Source organism: Fringilla coelebs (assembly GCF_963513975.1).
Source record: "Fringilla coelebs genome assembly, chromosome: 5".
Taxonomy (NCBI): Eukaryota; Metazoa; Chordata; class Aves; order Passeriformes; family Fringillidae; genus Fringilla; species Fringilla coelebs.
The window spans coordinates 14,206,509-14,230,149 of record NC_140033.1 but is presented as its reverse complement, the minus strand read 5'-3'; the positions used below and the strand labels follow the sequence as shown (position 1 = coordinate 14,230,149).

General features: G+C 37.3%; 1 protein-coding gene across 1 annotated transcript in view; it reads left to right on the top strand.

Moving 5' to 3' along the window:
* The window catches only part of COG5 (component of oligomeric golgi complex 5), a 173,782-nt gene that overhangs the window by 95,403 nt on the left and 54,738 nt on the right, over nt 1–23,641 (top strand). The window contains exons 8-10 of the mRNA XM_084206189.1: nt 17,629–17,794; nt 18,887–18,999; nt 19,094–19,171. Coding sequence (XP_084062315.1) covers nt 17,629–17,794; nt 18,887–18,999; nt 19,094–19,171 — 357 coding nt within the window. The remainder of the gene's footprint in view (nt 1–17,628; nt 17,795–18,886; nt 19,000–19,093; nt 19,172–23,641) is intronic.

The following is a 23,641-nucleotide window of genomic DNA, read 5'->3' as shown; positions in this document are numbered from 1 at the left end:
TCCTGTGCACAGGCTTAAAATTGTTGCACGTATGAACAAAGCCCACATTCACACACTTTCTTGACTTCCTGATAACCACACATGTGCTGAGTCAGCCTCATGACCAGCACAGGTTTCTCAAGAGTGAGTTCTGTCAGACCAGCTTGGCTTCCTTCTGTTCAAGGCTCTTTGGTTTAGAGGATGGAGGTGTGAAAGGTGGGGTCTGATATTTTGTCTCTAAGAGTTCTTCACCTGAGGCATTTTCAAATTCAAACTGAGGAGGGATAATCTAGACTTAATAATAGTAAGGATAATCTTAAACTGTTACAAGATCAACACAGAAGAGTTTGGAAAACCACACATGGTGTTGATTCTCTTCCAATATTGTTGTTGCAGGCCCCCAGCCAGGTAATAATTAGCATTGACTCCATGATCACAGAAGGCTGATCAATCACTTCATTATCCTATACCTATTAAGAAACCCTCTGCTATAATAGACAGTTTTGATACAGGTGGACCTAATTGGTCTTCCAGTCCAAACACCATCACCATTGGCCAATTAAGAAACCACCCTTTGGTAAACAAATCTCCATAACACATTCCACGTGTTCGCAACAACAGGTTCAGCAAGTGAAGAGAAGAATTATTTATCATTCTTTTCTCTAAACTTCTCACAGCCTTTCCCAGAAAGGCTTACTAAAGTTAAGTGTTGCTCTCTGTGGCCAGAGAGCTGCTGCCACACAATATGAAAGAATTGCACCCAGTGAAGTTCTGCAGGGGTTTGCCCCAGGGCTAGCACTATTCAGTGCTTGCATTAATGGTCTGGATGATGGAATACAGAATATACTTATTAAATTTACAGGCTACACTTGTCTAAGAAGGATTAAGAGGTCTTGTAAGGACAGAATTAAAATGATCTTGTGAAATTGATTTGAAAAAATAGGATGCTATTAAAAAGGAACAGTTTAAGGTACTGCATGGAGAAAAGGAACAATGGGAGAAAAGCATGGGTCTATAGCAGAAACAACTGTGTGGATAGGAGACCTGCAGAAGGGTGTTTGGATGTATAGTGGATTACAAGCTGGATGTCAGCCATGTCAAGTAGCTACAAAGGAGAAAAATATTGTAGTGGGAGGTGTAAGCAGAAGTATACCTGGAGTAATTTCTTAGCTCTACTCAGCGGAGTGACCTTTATACTCTGCTCAGCCCTGGGGGCTCTAGCAGTGAATTCAACGTGTCAAGAAGGATGTGGACTAACCTGAGAGGTAGTCAAGTGAGGAGCAATGAAAGCTGGACTTATGAATAACAGTTTGGGTAAATTTCTGCTAGGTGGTTTGTATTTTCATTTGTAGGTAACTGTTGTTTTATAGAAGTGAACTTGAACTCCTTCTGAAGATCTTTTCAATCTGTGAGGTAAATTTAGACATGGTGTTCTGGAACTTACCAGAACTGATCATCCACCCTGATTGCAGTGGGTGCTCACATAAGAGCTGAGCTGAGGGCCAACTCCCCAGCAAGTGTCACATCCCTGACACACACAGCACCACTTGTGTGTGTTTACTGCAGTCTTTTCACAGGGTAGGGAATGTGGCCTATGGCCCTTCTTTGCACCTGCACAAAGGCAAGTGGCCTCCCCAGCCAGGAGGGTTGGGCATCCCTGCCTTTGCTTTGTGATTTACAGTTGACAAGACACATTTTTAATGGATTTCAGATTTCACTAATGGAAAATATTTGCTGCTGTAAACAAAGTGAATCACCTTGTTGATAATTCAATACTGTATTTCACACACTGATAAGTTTGTAAATCCATTGGCACACTGCTTGATAGGGTTGAAGGGCATTCAATACCAGCAGTTTGCTCTCTCATGTATATAGACGTGCAGCATGCTTTGCAAGTGCCAAAAAAAAAAAAAAAAAGAAGAAGGAATCTTTGTGGTTTGTCAGAATGCTTAAAATCTGAATGATGACATTTTTAGGTAACTCTTACCTGGAGCCCTCTTACCTGCAAGGACATCAGTGGCTGGTTGTGATAAGCAAACCCTAAGAAAGATTATTAACATTTGTGTTAAAGAGAAGACAAAGAAACTTTAAAAAATAACTAACAAATAATAAAATAATAAAAGTTGCTGAAGAAAAAAAAGTATCAGCTTTCAAATTAGGAAAGCACAAATAGTGAAATAACTGCTTGTTGGACAGGTGAAATGGGTATTATGTTTTTTAAAAAGAGCAGGGAGGAATTTAGTATTTTGTCCCAAGTAAACGTGTATGCTTTAATAATACTAGATCTTCAGAAATACATGTAAATGTGTTTGCTTAAACTGTCTGTTGGTATTTACTAAAGCTTTTAAATTAGAGCATGAGGTTGAAATGGAGTGCATATGTTTGGGGTCTGCTGGGACTCTCTGTATGTCTCAGAAATGCTCTACACACAACGTCAGAAATAATCACAGGAATTCTGTTGGCCTTTTGAGGGGTAATGTTCTTCTAAGATACTGCAAATAATTTGAAAGGATCCAGTCAGGAATTTCTCTGAAAATATTTGTGCTGTACTCACTGCACCCACTCAATTGCTTAATATAAGATTGTGTTGAAAAGCCTGTGTGCAGATGTAGAGATAATAGTCATGTAAAGAAATGGTGGAGTATGGCTCACATCTTAGGAATTTCAATGCACATTATGGATAGAAAGTATTTGTGTACAGTAGTTAGCACATGTATCCTAATAGGTTTTGAGTTTCTTTCTGTATTGTTTCTTGAAAATGAGTTGTACTGGAGGTAAGTGAAGGTGGACACAGTACTTGTGTAGATTAAGTGGAGCTGCAGAACTTAAGCAGTAAGGCACAATGTAAATTTATACATTAAAAAGCCAGTGCGCTGCAGAACTTAGCACTTGCCATAACACGGCATCATGCTATATTAATAAACTGAAAGGGACCGTGGACAATTTCCTTCAGTTGTCTGTCCCCCACATCTCTCCCTTCTATTAGCTGTACCTTTTCTCTACTGGAGATAGTGTCATTGTATTCAAACTGGAATTCTATGGTTTTCATCTTAACTTGTTTAGTGTGTGACAGTGTAATTAAAAATGTTGTACAACATACTAGTGATCCTAGTATGAACCTGTCTGAATACAGAGAAAGTACAGGATTGCATACTGGAGATCTGTTTCTGGGAATTCCTCAGAATGTCAATTAAAAAAAAAATAGTGATTTTCAGTCATTAGACATTTTGGCAAGAGTCCATGATTTAAATGGCATGTCTTTTTTTAGGATGTCTGTTTGACCAGAGAATGAAGACAACTATTTTTATATTTAGCTTGGTAACTGGAGGTACTAAATTATGTATGTATGATGTAAAAGCTAAAATAATAATTTAATTTTCTCAAAAAGGGAGTATCTAACATCACATGAAACTTACCCAATGCCTACAGAGATCTTGTGCAGAGTTCTATGTATCATTTAATGTGTTTACTTTTTGTCAGTCCGTGAGGCTTAATTTACTGGTACATAGCTAAGAAAATACAATTTTTAGCTGACATACTCAGCTGTCATCTTTTGTTTAAGTCTGTTGCAAGCTGTTACAAATATCTGCATGTTTTTTAATGGGCCAGTTAATTCAGAGAAAGTACTAAACTGCAACGTTTAATCAGATTAATTCTTGGTATTAATGTTAAATCAATAAGCATCTCTTCTGATAATGTATGTTGCCCAGGTTTCCCATAGAAGGAAAGCAGCTCCAAGGTTGAGAAACTTTTTGGCGTCTTCCAGAAATTCCCTGTGCCAAGTTTCACATTTACTACACATTGTTTCCAGGTGTGCGTAGAAAAATTGGAGCTGCTGTTCTCTGGTATTCTGTATTTTATGTTTTGAGCTGAGTGACTAGCATTTTCAGTAAAAGTTTACCTGAATTTGGTGTGCCTCTGTACTGTAGATGACTCCATAATCTGTGTTACCAGAATTCCTTACTGATGCTGTTGCTGTTGCCCCTCCAGCAGCTTTGTGACAGAGGGGAAGTGCCAACATCAGTGTTCTGTAGGTGAAGAACAGAAGCCAAGAGAGTGAGAGGTCATGCACAGATTGATAATGTGGCAGACTCCAAGGTCTTGCTGTGCACAGTATGGGTTGTGGTGGTGGGGAGTGTGGTGAGAGCTGCAGGAGTGGGGTTCACAAAACCTCTTCAGTCTTCTGGGTGAGCTGAGTGTGCTGAATTAAGCGCTTGGTGAATTAAGCACTGAAGGTTTGAGATTTGCAGCAGAGATTTGATACACAGATATGCAGTCAGTGTATTAAAAGTGTATTAAAACTGAACCTCAGCACACATTTACTGCTCTTCTAGGGCTGGTTTTGCTGGGATTCATCAGCCACTACCTTTCCTGAGCATAAGTACCTGGGGCTTCATTCTAGGCATGGATGACTGTTTCTTTAACTGCACAAGTGATGAAAACAATGAAAGTGCTGGAGAAGAAGTGTTAAAACACTGCAGGACGTTGGAAGGAAGGCCAGGATCATCCTTAGCCTGAAGGGCTTTGCCTTGTGTCTCATTTGGGACAGAGTGACCTGCCCTTGAGCACCAGGCAGGGCTGGGGTGGTCACACACTGCTGTGGCTGCCAAGGGGCTCAGGACCAAGGCATGGCACTGGTGGTCTTTTACAAACTTAAAATTTACCAGTGCAGACAAGAAATTCAGCTGTGCTTAGGAGTTGGATCTACATAATAAAGATGGTGTAGACCCAAGGGATGTGATATTTGTGGGGCAAAGGGAGGAATAGTTGTAGTCCAGTGTGGACACAGAGTATTTGGGAAGTTCTGCTCATGGCTCATTTTGTGAATTTAGGCCTCAGTGACTTGCTGAAAATCACGTCTTACACGGCTGAGTCTGAACTCTAGTAAATAGATTCTTTTTTCTCTCTATAACTTAAAACCAGGCTCAAATCATTGCAAGAACTGCTTTTTCACAGACTGTTCCTTAACTGTGCTGCTATTACTTTTTACCCAGAAATTCACATGGTTGAAACTGATGGTAAAAATAAGCTTTCCCATTCTCTGGTGATTTAAACCTACAAAGGGAGAAGAGACAGCAAACAGCATCTTTTAGTATATCATTTCCTTTCTGCTGCTGCTCTGGCTGTGATGCAGAGGCAGTTTAGTTAGGCATTCCCCCCATCCGTGCCTTTTTTTTTTTTTTAATCTCCCCTTCTTTTGCTACTCAAAGTTATTTTTTAAAATAGAAATATAGGGGGCAGAAGCAGTGATTGCTGCAAGAAGGTACTATGGAAACCTGTCACGACAGCAGTTTCAAATGAAAGTGAATCTTTAGCTGCTTAAGAAGTCCATGCATTTGTCAGACTCTAGTGTCTCTTCTGCAGTCAGAGTTGAAGAGGAAGGAAGTGAACAGAGCAATGTTGAAGGAAAAATATATATTCTTGCCTTTTATTTGGGGAAAATGCATTTCTGGGCTCAGCCTTGCAATTAGATATCCTGCAATGAACTTCTAATCTGGGACCTAAAATTGCTCAGTTGTGTGATTTATTATAATGCTGTGGTAGCAATATTGTCCTTTATGGTTGGTGAGATATGTTTGCTATAAAATCTAGCTTGTAAGTGTTTCCAGATGTTTCTGTTTGTTTTTGTGGGTTTTTTAGGAAGATATAGGCAGATGAATTATTCACAAAGCTCAAAAGAAGGTGTTGCAGAGAGCAATAGTTAAATAAATATATCTTTAGCATACATTTGAGTTGTGGATGTTGGTGCATATTTTTCAGATGGAAAAATCAAAGCATGATGTGAATGTATTAGATCCCAAGTCACTTGATATTTGTTCTCTGTGCCCTTGCTAAAGAACACACCATCAAATAAGTTTTGTTGTTATTAGTATAGCATGCAGAAGATAAAAAATGACACCAATCTGGTACTGCTAGTAATATTACGACTGATAGACACTTTGGTCTGTTTCAGCACTATGCTGATGCATAATAGTGTACATACATCTATATACCTATATGAAGATTAATGTTTCTGGGTTAAAATAAATATTTGGAATGCCAGTGATTAATCATTTAAATGTGGCGCTTCCTGGGGATATTCCAAAAATGTGAATTGAAATGCTGAAGTATTTCATCTTTCTGTGGTCACTGAAGTTCCTGGATATATTTTATAATGTTTAGTGGTCATATTTGTTGCTGCTAGAAGTATTGGAAAGAAATATCTAACAAACAGAGAATACATAAGGAAGATTTTTCTTTTTTTTTTTTTTAATTTAATAAATACTGGTGTTCTTAAAGGATTATAAAGGGAGAAAAAGACTTTTTGGTGGAGAAATCGCTCTGAACTAGTAAATTAATATTTCATAGTGTGTAAATTTAGAAAAACAGTTTTTTTTTTAAATTGACAGAGGTTTTCTTTTCACATTTTGTCTTAAAACTTTTTACTGCGGAGTTATGAAGCCTTGACAATAATAGACATGGTGGTAGTCTCTTTTGTCCAGTGAGATCCTGATCTTTCAGATTTTGATGAGTCTGTGCACATTTATTAAAAGATATATACTGAATTAGAAACAGATTATGGGATTGTGCAGACTTTGTCTGCTCTGTGATGTAGAAAGCTTTATATCACTTTGCCATTGTGCACTTGCCCTATATAGAGGTAATTTAGGAAGCCTAATGCAATTGATGTCCAACTGTGACATGGTATTTTTGTAAAAGTAAAACTCTTCACTGCTCCCAGCCTTTCTAAATGGTTAATCAAAGTGGATTGACAGATTATGTGTCTGGGGTTTTTTTCTTTTTTTTTTTTCTGTGTAGGTGTTTGTGACTCATAAATGCAGAATTAGACCGAAAATCTGTGACTGGATAATGGAGTATTTGCAAGTACTCTATTGCATGTTTCAGTGCAGCACAACAAATAGCCTTCACTTTCAGTGTTTATTTGTAAGGATTTATTATTGTGAGGCCCTGCTAATCTCATAATTTCTGCTTCTGTTTTTCTGATAGTGCAAGAAAGTGGTTTATAAATAGTTTCTATAAATGGGTATTCCTGAAAGTGCATCTGATCTGAACAATATTTTTATATAACTGTCTTTTATGGTAAAGTAATAGGTGAAAATTGAGAAGTCATTAATGTTTTATATCCCTTCACTCTGCTATGAATCACCACTTAGCTGTTTGCCAAAAACTTTGTATTCTGTTTAGTGACAATTTTATGTGAGGAGCAGCTGGACAATTTTTAAATTCACTTCTGGTCCTTTTCTTTGGAAATTCCTATCAATTAATTTGACCTGTTGTCAACTAAACATGAAAACTTAATTTTCCATTGTAGATGATGTTTTAAATACATATTAACTTAGAGTTAGATGATGCTTTTTGAAGAATTCAGATGGCATTACTGTTCCAAATATTTTAGGTATTAATAAATTCTAAGGAATTACTAGCTATGCAGTGTGTGTGTGTGAGTGGAAAAATAAAAAGTCAGAAAGCTATTAAAAATGTTTTTGATCTCCCCATTGAGACTAGTTATTTTGAAATATGAAACACTTAGGTTGGTTTCATACCAATTAGTAAATGTCATTTGTGATCACTGAAAAATTACTCCTCATAGGATATCCGTCATGAAAATACAGAAATGTTTAATAATACTGAATTCAGCTTTTTTGCAGACAGAAATTATTTTCAATTAGAGGCTGTTGCATAGTCTGTTTCTGTGTTCTGGTTGTCCATCTGTTTAGGTGTTTTCCCTGGACTGGAAAACTGTCAACCATTGAGTGTTGGACAAGTCTGACCACAATGAGAAACTGAAACTGCACTAAGACTAGACAATACCTACAGGGGCAAGAATCTGATTCTAGTACTTTTAAGGTAATTAATGCAAATATGATGATTGATTCATCTATTTATATGCACAGAGGCCTGGGTCACTTCTGTGAGCTACTCAGCTGTGAACAGCTTTGTAAATAAACTCTACTGTAGGGGTGGAATGAAGGAGACTGGGAATGCTGTGTCAGTAAGGAAACTGGAAACTAAGACTAGGTCTTGAGGGTAACTCCAAAGAGAAAGATATGAATGGAAAGAGCTGTTCTGGGAACAAGACTGCATAAGGGCTGGAGGATGGACTGGGACATGGATAAGGTAGAGCAGTGAAATAAGGAGGTGGTGTTTGCATTGCTACAGATGCAGAAGGGTAGGCTAAGACTACATCTTGTTGAAAACAGTTGAAGTAAGACTGGAACGGGAACCATGAAGGTTTTTCTTTATCAGACATTGCAGTGTTTTAATCACATGGGTCTAATCTTTATAGAATGAGGTTAAATAAAGTTGTCTTCCAACATCCTAGTCCATGTAAGGTTTTTATTGCCATTAATTAATTGATAAAAATATTTCTGATTTGCTTTAGATACTGAAAGGTGAACAGTATATGTGAAATTCTGGTAAATTCCAGGGATGCAACTGGGCAGAGACTGACGTGGGCTTTGGCTAGATCTCTGTATAATACATCCCAGCCTTTTAAATTTTAACTTTGTGTATCTGTGTCTCTTCAAAACTAAAGCTACACTGAGGTTCTTTCTCTCCAGATAAGATAGTATGTTATTGTTAAACGCCTCTCCCAGACTGTAATTCTATTTGTGGTTTGTACTGTTGACTGTTGATTGTTAACAGGTTCTGCAGTAATGCAATTAGGTGATCCAAGAAGAACATACAAAGCATTAATAAGCCACATCTGCATAGAGCAGAGTGAAAAATATGATCGACTAGCCATGATACTCATCTAAATAAGATAATATAATTCATTTTGCCTCTTTCTCAGGTTAAAAATCTGCTCTGTCTTAATCCTCTCAGAAAAAAAAAAATCAGTGCTTCATCGTGTTCTTGATCTGCTACTCAGTGCCACGTGAAATTCTGTATTATCGTACATTGTTACATTTATGGTAACAAAAAGATTTAAAGCTTTGGATAAGCTTGAAATGACATAGGGAACTGAACAGTATGTGGCATTAGAGAGGAAAAATCTTGGATCAAAATACTGCAGTTCTTGGGTGATGAATAATGTCATCTGTGTGGAAGAAGAGGTGCACTCAGCTGCTTATTCTCTTTCACCTCCCTTCTGTCCTTCTGCAGGCAGCAGCCCAGCAGGTTCCCATTTGTGTGAAGGTTTCAGAATGCTTTGCTGGCTGACAGCTGAAGTGAGGGGTAGGACTGCCTTCTTTCAGTGGCCAAACTGGAGCCCAGCGTCTGTGTTAGTTGCAGGCAAAGCTAGGCACAGTATTGCTTTTTCTGCAGAGGACTTCAGATTTTTTCCTTCATAGTAAACTTTTTGTATGATGCAGCTTTGCCCATTTGATTTTAAGGATTAAAAAAAAAAAAAAAAAAAAACAACAAACCAAACAACTAGAAATATAAAATCTATTTCTACATATGTTGAATCTGTAACAAAAAGAGGTCAGTTTTGTCATGCCAGTAGACAATTTACAAGAGAACTTGGAAGACTTGGACGGCTGTCAGGGTGTGGGTAACACTGCCAGCACTGAAGACATGTTTGGGTGTATACATGGGCTTCCTCTCTTTCGAGCTGGCCTCAGCAAAACTTGATGAAAATGACTGCACAAAGCCATTGTTGCATTCTCTGGGAGCTGTAAGAAGAACTAGGAAGGGAAAATGGAGCAGAAAGAGTGTTTTCTGGCTTATTCCTGAGCAGCCTGGTGTGGTAAACCCTCCTTTGAGCAAGCAGGTATATTAGGGCATCTCCAGCAGTCCTGGCAACCTACAATTCTTCACCAAATTATCTTCACCAAATTATCTACATTTCCTGTAGGTGTACAATACAATGAACTTGAACTTTGTATTAAGAAAAAAATTGTTTTAAAATTTTATCCAACAGCAATTCTGACCATGATGGAGGTCTGTCTGTAGTTGAATATGAAAATATTAGCTAAAAAGAATTTAAAACAAAATAGCTTCTTAAAGTTCATTCCTTTTAAATACATAAGGGCACTTCAGGGCTGTTGACAATATATGCACAGATTCCAGAAATGAGATGTTGTCACTTGCATAGGTAATTATTATCTTGTTGCAAAGACTAGCAGGAGAACAAGAAAACCCAGATGGCTTTTGGTAGATATTTAAATCATTCAGAACATACCATTTAAAAGATATTTTTTCTGAGATAGAATTGATTTTTTTAAAATTTTTTTTTGTAAAGAGAGAAAAACATGTTAAAACCCTTCAGTAGCTAATTCCTAATGTTGATTGTTAAGACTGAGTTAAAAGTGAAACTTGACATTTGGGTTTTTTAATGGCTTTGTTGAACCATCTAATAGAGTGAGTATGCACATAATGATATTGTGAGGTGGAAGAAAACATCTGGTCACAAGCTTTTGTCCAAATATTAAAATTAGTAATGAGATTTTGTGTCCTCAACTTCTGTTCTTCAGTGATGGGACTTGAATCAGCAGGTGCAAGTCAGGGTTGCACAAGGACAGGAGAGGTGCTGCAATCTCACCTTCTGCTCTCTAAACTTCATCAGCTTTGTTTTTAATAGGGAAGCCCCATCTTCAGATGTGAACTGGTTTGTTATCAGTAAGGGCTTCAGAGATTGGTCAAATTGTGTAAGAGGTGAGAGAAGCATTTTAAGAAGCTTGATTTGGCTCAGAAGCCCTCATTTCCATGTTGCCTGACTAGTTTTTTAAATTTTGTATCATTTCTACTCTTTAAAGGCTTTATACTCTTCCTACACTCAAATAGTGCATTGTAGGATAAAATCTGTAATTGTTATGGGCTAGTCAGTGTAGCTGATCTGTCCTAAGAGGTGCCAGATACTTGCTTTGAAATTGCTGTCACGTTGATAGCCTGAGGCTTGGTAAACTTTGGAACATTGCTTGATGTTTCATGAGATAATTCTTTACAACAGTTCCTGATGCCTTTCTGTCCCATTAGCTCTTAGCCATCTGTTGCTTTGATTACACTATTATGGTGAATAAGTGTTTTGGCAAGCTATTTAGCTGTGTTGAAAAATCTTGTTTCTTTGCTTTCTAGTATTTTATTGCTACTGGTTTGTTTTTTTTTTTCCTCCTCAACCTTTGTAGTGCAATGCTTTTTGCTATTTCCTTCTTGTTATTCTAAGAAACAAAAGGCTGACCTGGTTTGAGGACATGGTGAGGTTTATAACTGTGCTTTGTGGCTGTTCTCCTTTCATGTGAAAGTCCTTCTACCAAGAGAGGTTGTATATTTCAAACATGGGCTCACAGAAGGTCGATGTTATAACCCAACCATATTTAAATGTTTGGCTTTGGGACTCTTGCCTCTTAAGGCTTAAAATATTCTTTTCTAATCTAGTCAGTGTGTTTACATCACTATTACCTATGATATTTCTATAGCAAATAATAATATTTTAACCTCTCTCTCCTCCCAACATTGCAAAGACTAAACCAGGAAGATCTGGGATATCATTAGAAAAGAAGCCTGTATTTTCTGGCTTTACAATGCCAATTTGACCTTTTCATTTATTGCTCAGGTTTTGGAGATGAACAGAGTAAAAGACACATGGGGTGATAATGAACATAGAGATGAGCTTCCCTAAGTAGGTTCATTTTTAGGAGTAGTGATATATCAATTAATTTTTTTAGGCTTGGATATTTGGAAATGGAATAAAATACTGTTTTTAGACTGAAACTGAATTTCATTGGCATTTAATTTCTACTTTTCATTTTTTTGTTACTTTTTCTACAATTAAAACAGCTGAGTTATACCTCAAAGCAAGAATTCCAACCCTTCTTACTAAGTTACTAATTCTGCTCGATGGGTCATTTTGCCTTGGCTGTGACTTAGGTGGCTAAGTTTTCTTCACTCCTTACCTTCCTGAGCTCTTTAAGTTGAACTGCAGCTTTTCCTGGAGTATCTTTTCATTTTTTTTCATTTCTGGTGTCTGTAAGAGATGGCTAAGAACTGGGTAGCTGCAAGTGCTTGCAAAACTTGAAATCACTTGGTCTTTGAGTAGTACTTGTCATTAGGGATAGTAATGTTATTTATGGGAAAATTATTGGAAGGAGGCAGCATGTTGTAATGTTGTATTGGTAGTGAGAGGGGAGAAGGAGCAAACACTGTAAAGGAACATCTGACTGGGGGTTTTTAGCCTCTCAAAAGGGTCTTTTTTGGACCTTGTAAAGCTCTGCTGTGTTGGAAATTGCAACTGCTATCTCCTACAAACAAAAGGAGCAATAGACTTTAAAAAGTAAGTGAAATAGCTCCCAATATAGCAAACCTTCTGTCAAATGAAATTAGTTAATACTAAATGTCAGTCAAAGATACTCAGAAGTATAATCTAGAAACTGTAAGGACTGTAACAGTCTTTTGTATTCATTGTCAGAAAATATACATTACAAATATACAAGCTTGGTTATTTCAGTGTGCATCCTGGTCTGGGATTGTGTGTTTTAGGGCTGATTATTTCTCACTGGGTAGGGAATGTTGTGGTATTCCTTGCTCACCATGTTGTCAGACCACTCTGTTTAAGTTATTCCTGGACTAATTAGTAATTATGAATCTTCCTTCAACTAAGCAATGCATGTAATTATTTTTGAGCTGTGTTACACTTTTGCTGCTTGTTTATGGGACATGGTGTATGTTTTGCATAAGAGGGAACAATGTGACAGCACACTGAAATCACAGCTCTTGAGTTATCTGTCTGTCTGTCTGCCTGCCTGCCTGCCACAGCCTCTCCTGAACAGGGTTATCTGTTCTCTGCAGAATGATAAAGATTTTCGGTCAGAGCCACTGTTCTGATTTTAATAAGTGAAATAGAAATGTCCTCTTATGCATTAGTAGCTATGGAACATAATTTCTAAGTGAGGGACTAGTCCAAGCTTGACTTCTCTGTATGTGGTCCTTCTAAACTATACTGTAAAAGAGCATTTCCTTGGAGAGCTGTTCTGATTATTGGTGATGCAAGTACTTGTAAAATTTAACTGCATGAAAGTTAACAATTAATTACATTTGTAACCCTGCTTCTTTGTGTAAGTAGCAGCAATTGTCTCAGATAAACCATAAATTGTCTCAGATTGACCATAAATATTGTTGCCAATTAACACATTTTCATTTGAGAAGGAAGTTGATAGTCCACACAGGTGAAAATCCTGTGGCATGGGATCTTTGGGACAGATTTGTACTGGATAAATAAATAATGATGTGAAGTTCCCTAAGACAGAACTGGGTAGAGAATAATGATCCACACAGTGAATCCTGAGAAGGGGGAGTGTGAGTTTGGAAGCTGTGTTTGTGGCACTTGAGCCATTAGTTTTGCCTGTTATGCAAGTTTCCTGTTTATGGTTCAGCCTTATGCTAGGAATCTTCCTGTCCCCATATTTGCTCAGCGTCATCACCACTCTCCATTGTGAGGAGCAGGTTTGCTTGTCCAAGCTGCATTTCTAATGATGAGAAAGATTATTGCTCTTCCCTTAGCCATGCTTTCAGAAGATTATTCTGATAATACTAGTGGCAATCATAAAATAAAAGACTACAATCTTGGCCCTTATAAAATAGTTGCAATGTGGGCAGTTGACAAAACAAAATTGTTTTGTTCCATCCCAGGAGATACTTTCAAATTAGAAATGTAATATATATTTATTTAAGTCTTAAATGACATTTCTGTTTAGTCTTCTCAGGGTTATTATCTTTGTAGGAAAGGAAGTGACCAAATGGGGTTGTGCTCTGAGAATGACTGTGGCTGCCATGCTGGCCTGGTCAGCATCTGCTGGGTTATTAAATCCAGTCACCTGCTCTTTGAAACAACCACATGATGTAATTGTGAAAAAAACCCACATTCATGCTAATGACTGCATGACACTTATTTTTCTACTTGTCTGTGATTGTCTACAGAACCAAATGGAATGGGATGGGATAAAATTAATCAGAAATTATGTCAATAAAATGAATGGTTCCCATTCATGGAGAAAATTAGCAAATACATCTGATGTGAACATCTCTTCATAGTTTCTGCTGAATGAGCGTCTGTTTTGCAAAAACATTAATTGAAATACCCATACCTTTTTTTCAAGTGGTGATTGGTATCAACCTCTGACCAAGCCATTAAAACTATTATCTGATGGATACTGAAGAACTTAGGTGTTTTAAAATATTTGTGAGACTTGTTTCATGGTAGAACTAGCTTTTGAGCATGTTCATTTTTTATTTGCTTCGTACGTTGAACTGATGACTCACTGAGTCTTCTTTAGCTCTTACATTTGTGGAATTTAGTTTCCATGTATCTGTAACATACTATGATGTGACTTGCCAGATGGAGGAGTGCTTTGAATGGAGAAGGATATTATTGGTGGACTTAATGCCATCTCTCCTTAACTCCCAGATGCATAATTATTTTTGCAATCTGAAGATCACTGTAGTTAATTTTTGAGTAGGTAGTGTTGTTGCCCTACACTTTGTGGGGTCATGTTTTTACTTCACTTGTGTATGCTTGTGTTTATGCACTTAGATTATACTGTATTGCTAAGATATTCCCAAATGCTCTTCTGTTTTTCTTTGCCCTCTACTCTTTTGATTACCATAGCTTCAAGTTTATGGCAAATGTACAAATTTTTTACAGACAGAGATTCTTAGGGGAACACTTTAAAATTGCTAAGTGTGGTTGCCTGCAGTGGCAGATAAATGAGTTATAAAATACTGCTGATCAACTCATTAAATTCCATCTCAAAAGTAGTTATATTATTTTCCATATTGTTCCTGTTGGATAGCTATTCTGAATATTATTCTCTGATGTGATTCCCTTTTCCTTTGTAGATCACTGTTGTAGTCAGTTCTTTTTAAAGTCAGTTCTTTTTCAAGTGCATGCTTTCCTCTTGATAAAAATTATGGCAGCTTTTCAAATCTCAGAACTGTTTAGCTTTAAGCTTTCACAGGTAGAAGAAAAATATTAAGGACAAATTCTAATCAATAGCATCTATTAGTAGTAGCAAATTCTGACATACCGGCTCTCAACTTTTTGTCCAGTGTGTATAATGATAAACAGTTTAATTCTGAGATGTATATGCAAGCCTTAAAGTATAGTAATTCATTTCAATCCTGCTTTTCAGCATTTTCTTTTCATATAATTTTTGTCCTAAGGGAGGCTTCATTTTTTTTAACATATTGTCTAAACCTATGCACTATAGACTAGCTGTGCATAAAAATTTCCATTCTCTTAGGATTAGTCATAAACCAACAATGGACTGTTACATAGCCTGTCTGGGGCATATGAAGCAATAACTGCTTCCTGAGGTGAGAAAATTACTGTAAATGAATCAAATAAAATAATACACTTTGTTCTACCTTGTCAGGGATTTGATATGTCTCTAATTCCATACAAGATGAATACATGAGCTAGGAGCCTTCTGTCTGTGGCTATATTCACAATTTAAAGCAAATAAGAAATAGGCCACCTGCATAATCTTTGTTCCATTCTGATTTTAATTTTGGCACTAGATTTGGAAGATACTTCGACTGAATGGAAGGTTTCCATGATTTTGTATTTTGGTTTGAAACTTCTGGCTAAAACCATTTCTTGTGAAATATAGCTCAGGCTCTCTTGGAGTATGTTTTAGTGTCTTTCTTGCCCAGTAGCTACAGAGTTAGTGTGCTAAACTGTGATGTGGTAGCTCTAAGATTGATTTTTTGCCTGCAGTTATTTGTGCCTCTATTGCCTGTTTTTCAGAAAAGTAAGTATCTGGCCATTGATTATTTTAGGGTGGAAAGTGCCCAGCTCACCTTTCGATGCTGTTCTATTTTTTTACTATTTAATATATAAACATTAGAGCCTGACTGAAATCTAGTTGAGCACCCTTATAGTAATAGTAAGGTATTGATTTTGTTTTACTGACTCGCTACCTGGTTTCATAATTGTGTAAGTATTCTGTAAAAATTACAACAATTCAGGAAAGGCTGGTAAATGAGGTGTGTCTTTTCTATCTTTTCTTCCTTTCAGTTTTATTCTCTTTCTTTCTGCCAGAGTCTGTTCATTCTATTCCCCATCCTCTTCCCATTTATATTTTCTTTCTCTTGTTCATTCTGTCCCCAAATTCCCTCCTTGCATTATAGTACTCTTCATTTTCTGACATCCCATTAATCTTCCAGTCTTTATGGCTTACTTTCCCACCTCCACAAGCACACCCACAGGATGCTTAGAAATTTTACAGCATACCCAGTTGTCAAAAAACTAAACCTACAAGTCCCAGACCCGTAATACTATGCTGGGAATGCTCATTAACTCCCACACTGTTTGGAAAAAGAAACTGGTATAGTTAGTATAAGGTCTGCAAACCATAATACATGCCTAATATTCCTTTGCTTTCCACTAAACCTGGGAACTCCTCATGGGAAGAAGGTGTGATCTGGCTTTTTTTGCTTTAACTATGGTTTTGATCTTGTAGGAACCCTAGAAATAATGGCACAAATGTGCAGCTATAGGGGTGTGACTTCTGAAACATTGGGTTTGAGGGGGACACGTTGTTTGCCAACAGATCAGAAAGCCTGGTGCCATAGGTGGATGTTCCAGAAGTGCATCCTCAGCACAGCAGCTGCACTGTGGCCAAAGCCAAAGTGGGCTTTGCAGTGGGGAGTGCTGGTGGTCTCACAGAATCACAGCATTCTCAGATGCCTCTGTCCAGTCTGACTGCCAGCATTTCTGTCAGACCATGTTCTTCACTGCTGGCAGAAGTGACTAAGAAAAATGGCAAAAGACTGCATCTCTAATGTGTATATGATCAACTGATTGCCCCCTCCACTAATTGCCTGTAAATGCTAATTAAAAAAGCAGTATTCAGTGTATGGATGACAGTGGTTAGTTTCCAAAGGCAATAATTTGAGGCTTTTCTCTTGCTAAATAGCACCCATGCCAGTGTTTAGTGTTGCTCAGTGGAATTATCATTAGATTTAATCTTTATCAGAGGTCTCTCAACAGTGGACCTGGACAGTTTTTGGACAGTTTTCACTCCCCTGTGTTGAGTGGTTGTTTTTCCCTTTTTTTTTTTTTTTTTTTTTTTTTTTTTTTTTTTTTTGGCAAGCTCTGGAAATAATCGCTGCATTTTTTTTTTTTTTTTAATTCTGCCATGAGGAAAAATGAAGTTATTGTCAACATTAGAAATAGAAATGTGGAAATACAAGCTTAAACTTTGCGGTAGTCGGTAGTAGGGGCTTGACCTGCTTGCTTCTTCTTATCCTTCATTAGTACTTTTTTCAAGCCTGTTTCACTTTTAAGTAACAATTTGGGACTTAACTGACAGTAGTGTAACAAGCACTGCATGTTAAAGCAGTATTACCAGCTGCACCAAAGCTGAATGCAGCTGTACTGTAATTAACCCCAGAATTCCTGGATCAGTCACTGATAACCCACCCCAGGTTAGATACTGCCAGCAGTGCTTCCAGTTCTTTTCTTTCCATTCATATTCAGAGGGTAGCACCAAAAGGAGCTAAGCAAAGCATTGCTCAGAGAGCAGAGGAAATCAGTCCTCTCCTTTGCCCTCTGTTCTCTGTGATGAAGCCAGTAACTTAAACAGAATTCATTAGTAAACTGAACTTTAAAGATGAATTTGCCCACTAAAATAATGTCTCATCAGGGATAAAACATCTCAATAGTGCAGTTAAAGATAATTGTTATTTTTTAATATCTTCTTTCCTCAGAATCCTACTCAAGTGGGAACTGCTCTTCAGGTTTTCCATAATCTTGGGACTTTGAAGGATACCATTGCTAATGTGGTGGATGGATACTGCACAGTGCTGGAAGAGAACATAAAAAATGCTTTGGATATCAAAGTGCTGACCCAACCGTCTCAAACAGTCACAAGAGGTATGATACTTGTTTTACAGAGAATGATAACTGAATATTTTTTATAGGAGCATGGTATGTTATAAAATGGAAGAAAGTCTCACATCCAAGCCTGTTTCTAGAAATGTTTCCCTGCTTGCTTTAACCAGTAGAGGGGTGGAGCAGACATATCTCAGAAACCAATTAATTTAAAAACCTTTAATTTGACAAAATCAGGTCTGTCTGATATTTGGCTCAGAGGTTTTCCTTTATTCCTCCCTGCCACTCCTTCCTAAGTTGCCCAGAAAATTGTCCTCATTAGGTGACAATTTGTAGCATTTCCTTAGCTGTTTCTCATGGAATGATGACTCCAAATTCTGCTTTCTTTTTATTTGTGGGAGAATTATGGGTTGAAATTATTTGCAATCAATGGAAGAAGCCTGCAACTACATTGTTATGCTTTTGTCAGGTGAAAATTGTTTCAAAGCAGACTATTTTTGTTTCAAAGCAGACTATGAAGAAATGTTCCACTATTAAACATTTAGATCCCAGTTACCTCAGATTCCAAAAAATACAGAGGAATTGAGTGGACAGGCAAATTTGGACTTTGGTGTTGCAAACATTCAGTTTTTTAAAAAATGTTTTGCGACAAGGTGGGGGTCCAGACCCATAATCAGCAAAATAATACAGAAATGCATCCTCTCTCAAGTGAAGTGATTGTTGAGAAGCTGCATACCCTTCAGCTGGAATATAACTTTTTTTAGCAGTTTGTCTATGCATTTAAGTCCTGAGCTGGTCATAGCTGTATTTTTCACACCTACTCACTCTCCAATTTCCCTTTGTTCTTAAATCCTGGAAAACTGGTCATTGGCATTACTGTGGTGTTTCTGTGGCAGTCTGAATTGGTAGAGCTTGTAACATTCATGAGCGTGAAGTATCCCCAAAGAACTTCAGCTTAGTCAACTTCTCAGTTGAGACAACTGAGGCCATTCACAAAGCTCTGTTCTGAATGTATTTTAGGCTGCTTTGGCTTAAAGTATCTCTCAAAGTGCATAGAGATCTGTATTTCCAATATTTTAATTTTCATTTGTGGAAGCTGAAATGTGCTGCTGTGTATGTTTAAAAACCATTTAGGTGGCCCTGGTCGAGCTGCTATGCCAACACCTGGGAACACAGCAGCTTTCCGAGCAGCCCTCTGGACAAATATGGAGAAACTCATGGATCAGATCTGTGCTGCTTGTGGACAGGTACTCTGCAGCTAATTCCTGTTTGTCTCATCATGCAATTTTGGATGTAAGAATTCAGATGTCACTTTCCCTCTCAATAAATTCTCTCTTACAGGTGCAGCATTTGCAGAAAGTATTGGCAAAGAAAAGAGATCCTGTGTCACATGTCTGCTTCATAGAGGAGATAGTTAAGGTAAAGCTGTAATTTAGTTGAATACACTTTAGTAATCTCATAAGAAAAATGTGATGAGAGAATGAGTTGATTTACAGTTTTACAGTTCCATAATTTTTTTTTACTTAAATTGATGGGAAGGTGTTGCGACTCAAACTAACATTGAAGGATATATTTGTGGTCTGTGGGTTATATCTGTAGGATGTAAACATGTTCATTCTGTTGTAATTTCTTTTGTTTTCTTTAAAAGGGAGCTGATAAGGCACCACTGTATGGATCATTAATGTCATTCCATAATACCATGTGATCTGAGTAATTAATTAAATCTGTTAGTTTGCATAGGAGAATGTGTCTTCATCTCTCATTTTCAGCCATCTGTTTCTCACTTCTTGACAATTTCTCCCTTGAAAAATTATCATGGCTGTTCTTTTGAATACCTATTATTTTCCATTCATTTGCATTGTTTTTTATTCATATTTGGAATAATTTGATTAATGGCCTCCTTCAGTGGTAGGAACAGGATTACTGAAACTGTCTCATCTATGTTAGTAGAAGAGAGCGAAAACAAAAGGCATGTTCCTGCTGACATCTCTTTCCAAGTGTGTAACTGGATTTTTAATTTACATGGACTTAATATTTGAAATAACTTGGCGAAGCTCTTCATATGCAAACGTGGTCTTCCAAACAATGAAAGCAAATAATGAAGGTTAAATACAGCCTTTATCTGTCACTTAAGCCTGTCTCTAGAAGATGTTGCACAGAGCATCACTTTTCTATGAGGCACTTCAAGCTTCTCTTTCTGTGTTAAAACAAACAAAAAAGCAAACCACAACAACAACAACAAAACAACCCAACCAAAATAAAAAAATCCACAACCCCCCTCAAAAAGTTTATGAACATTTAGCATATTTTCTTAATTAAAAAATGTTTAATCTGGCAAAAAAAATCTGTCGCTGCTTGGGTGGATCAGCCCTTCAGTGGATCAGCATGTTTAGGGAGAAACATAGAAACCTGGAGGCAGACCAGAAATGCTGAAAGGAAGAGTTTGGATGGCAAAGGAGCTTAGGTGAATGATCTGTTGGTGTTCATGAGTGGCTCCCAGGCTGTGCCCATGCTTCTGACTTTCACTCTTCCCTCTTGTAAAGCATCAATTGAAAAGGAGTTTTTCAACAACTGAAAAGAGAGTTTTTCTGGTTTTCGAGGCTGATAATAGAGGGAAACCAAAGGAAATATTTTATCCTCCTGGAGACTAAATGAACAGGGGAAAATGAATTTCAATGGAAGCAGGGTAAGGACAAACTCATTAGAAAATAAAAGGCTTACTGGGCTGACTTATGCTAAGCATGTTCCATGATTTCTCTGATTGCTGTTCCTTCCCTTAACATTCATACTGCAGGATTGCATCCAAGTGAAAAGTTTTATTTCCCAAATAAAATCCTTCTATTTATTTTTCTGCAGTTTTCACTCTTCCGATTACTTTGCTCTTTGGTGGGTGTTTTGGTGTAGTAAAGTGCCAGGCTGGACATTGTCATTCTCAGTGGGGCAGCTAAGGAGGAGTGGTACATCCTTATCAGATGTTCTGCTAGGAGAATTCTCTCAGCGTGGCACAGTACTGCTGATGGCACCGACGCTGGACTTACTGCTTGCCTGTAATGCTTCAGTACAGCATCGTGTTTTCCTTGGATATTCTCACAGTTAGACCATTTCTTTTGGTGTCTCTTGAAAAAGGTGTGGCACCAGGCTGCAGATGGGTGAGGTCACACCAAAGAGTAGAGCTGTTGTTCAGACAAAACCAGACACGTACTGCATGCTGCTGAAATTCAGGAGTGTAAGTACAGATGGCTGTATCGGAGAGTAGGAATTGTTTTAGATATAAATAAGAAATTGGTATTTTGCCATTTACTAATGAAGATTCCATCTCGAGTTAAACCAAACCGAAATGTGCTTTCCTCAGCAAGTGTTCTGGAGAGGGAGAGAAGCTGGATTTTCTGTATTGTATTCAACTTCATTAATAAACTGAGCAAATTAACAAAACAAGCCAAAGGTACTAATGTTGTACCCGTTTGCTAGAGCAGCATGCCCACTCCAGAAGATAGGAAAACGAATCATCCACTCTACAGTCTGTGCACTAATTACTGTTACTGATGTCAACATTATTATTATAGTCATCTTCTGCAGCAGCTGCAGTACCACTTTGCCTGTCCATCTGCTTCCTTGTTTTGATTACTGCAGTGCAAGTATCATCCTAGGAAGCATAGGAGAGGAGGAGATCCAGCCTTTTTAAAGCACAAGTCCTTTAATAGCAAAGAAGCTACTTGCCTCTTTTTTTTAAGTCATCATTCTCTTTTTCCATTGGGGATTTTTTGTGTCTTTCTCTTCACAGATAGCACAGCCTGCAGTTTTTCTAATTTTAGATGATGATCTCAAACATGTGCCTTCCGGCTTTCTAATTACCTTTTACCATAATAATATTTAGTAGTGTTGTATCATGTTGTATCCAAAAATGTAGTTATAAAAGCACTAGCTAATTGATTAAAGGATTCACAAAAACCCTCTGGTTTTGTTTTTTTTTTTAAAAAAAAGGAAACAAAACCTGACAGATGAAGAAGCTGAGGTACAGAACTTGGAAAATTTTAAATTCTGTAGTTCAGCATGAGGGCAATGACAACACCTGAATCTTTACTACCCTATGGTTTCTCCTTCAGCATTCCCTTCCAATTTTTACCAGCTTTAGATGTGGCCAAGAGTTAAGTAACAGTGTCAGGCTTACATGAGGATCATGGAAGGATCTGAACATTAAATTTATACTGCACATTTTTTCACTCCTTCCCTTTGCAGATCTAGATTTTTGGTGGTTTTCCTTTCACGCAATATGAAATTAATGCAATTGTAAAAAGAAATCATGTACTCATAGTACATTCTAAAAACTTCTTCATTTCATACTAGTCATGAACTATAGATTCATTATTAATGTTTACATATTTAAATTGCAGATTTAATTTTTTAACAAATCTGTTAGCTGTATAAAGGAGAAATACGATTGAATGAACATTTTGTGGGTTTTATGTGAGAAAAAAAGGCCTTTAATTACTAGATTTTAGTTGCAGAGGGCTAAGGGAATTCAGAACTCATGCAGTTCTCATTTCTAGTTTTGGGGAAAATGAATACAGCTTTCACTGTATATATTTTTTTAAATATAGGGTTAATACTGTCATAATTTTAAGAGCAAAAATTAAAATTACAAATAAGATTTAAATAATGTAAATTTGATATTTTTGTTCACCCAATGACTGGTTATTTTTATCACTTCTTTCAATTACTTAATTCACCTTCAGAGAGCTAATAGGTTACTTCAGTTTATTTTGCTTTATTGCTTCTCTCTTTCAATGTGTAGTGACTAATCCTTCCTCGGCTGTTGTAATGCCTAAACTACAATTGACTTCAGTGTAAATCACAGCCAAACACATCTTTCTGTGACAGCCACCTTCCTAATTAGAGTCCCTCTTAGCCCCTTGTAAAAGAGTTGAAAATGATCTTTGATCCTCATCTATTTTGGGTCCTTCACTCCTACATAGGCATCAGGGAACAGTTCTGCCAAGAGAGAAGCAGCCTGAAAAGCAACAAATCATTGTTGAGAGGGGTTGGGGTGGTCAGTAGAAAGGATGAACTGGGTCTCTCTGCTGGGCAGAAAGGTGCAGGCAGAGCTGCCCTTGCTCGCCTTTGGGCGTCCTGTTTGCAACCAAGGCACATCACAAACCCTGTGGTTTACGTAAGCCTCGGGGTAAAAAAGTGAGCTGAGAGTTCTGGGGAGTGTTATTATGCACTTTCTGGAGGGCTCTTATCATTGCTTCTGCTGATGAATGTTTGGTGAGTAAGCAGGCTTTTTTCCTGAGTTGTCAACACTGGCAATATGAGGTGTTAACGATACAGAAAGAAATGTCCTCAGCATTACATAAGATAAAGAAAATAAAAGGAAAATATACATATTTATTGACAGCGTGTACTTATATTTCACCTTCTAATTTCTGCTCCCCGTCCAAACTTGTTAAAAAATGTTGCTGCTTTGAAATTATTCACGTCTACCATCACGTATTCACATTCAGTTGACCCAATTAAAAAATAATCCCTAGTGGAAAATATTGAAAAATAATCTAATTATTGTCTTATGTGAATTCAGAAATAGTATGGTTTTCACCAATTATGACAAGTATATGATTTATTTTTCGGTATTTTTTGTAAATGCAGAATTGGATTACTTGCACATTATTTCTACCGTGATTTCTATTTGTTATTTCAGCCATAATGAGGTACTTTGTGAAGATCTAAACCCAGGTGGCTGTGCAGGTTTTTGGTTCCCAAAATATCAAAGACAATTTTTGTTTCAGATCTACAAATTGCCCTGCTGAATTCACTTGCAGGAGTTTTGAGGACTCTTAAAGAGCCAAGAATATCATACCAGTTAAAAGTCCCAACTCTCATTTTGAATGGATC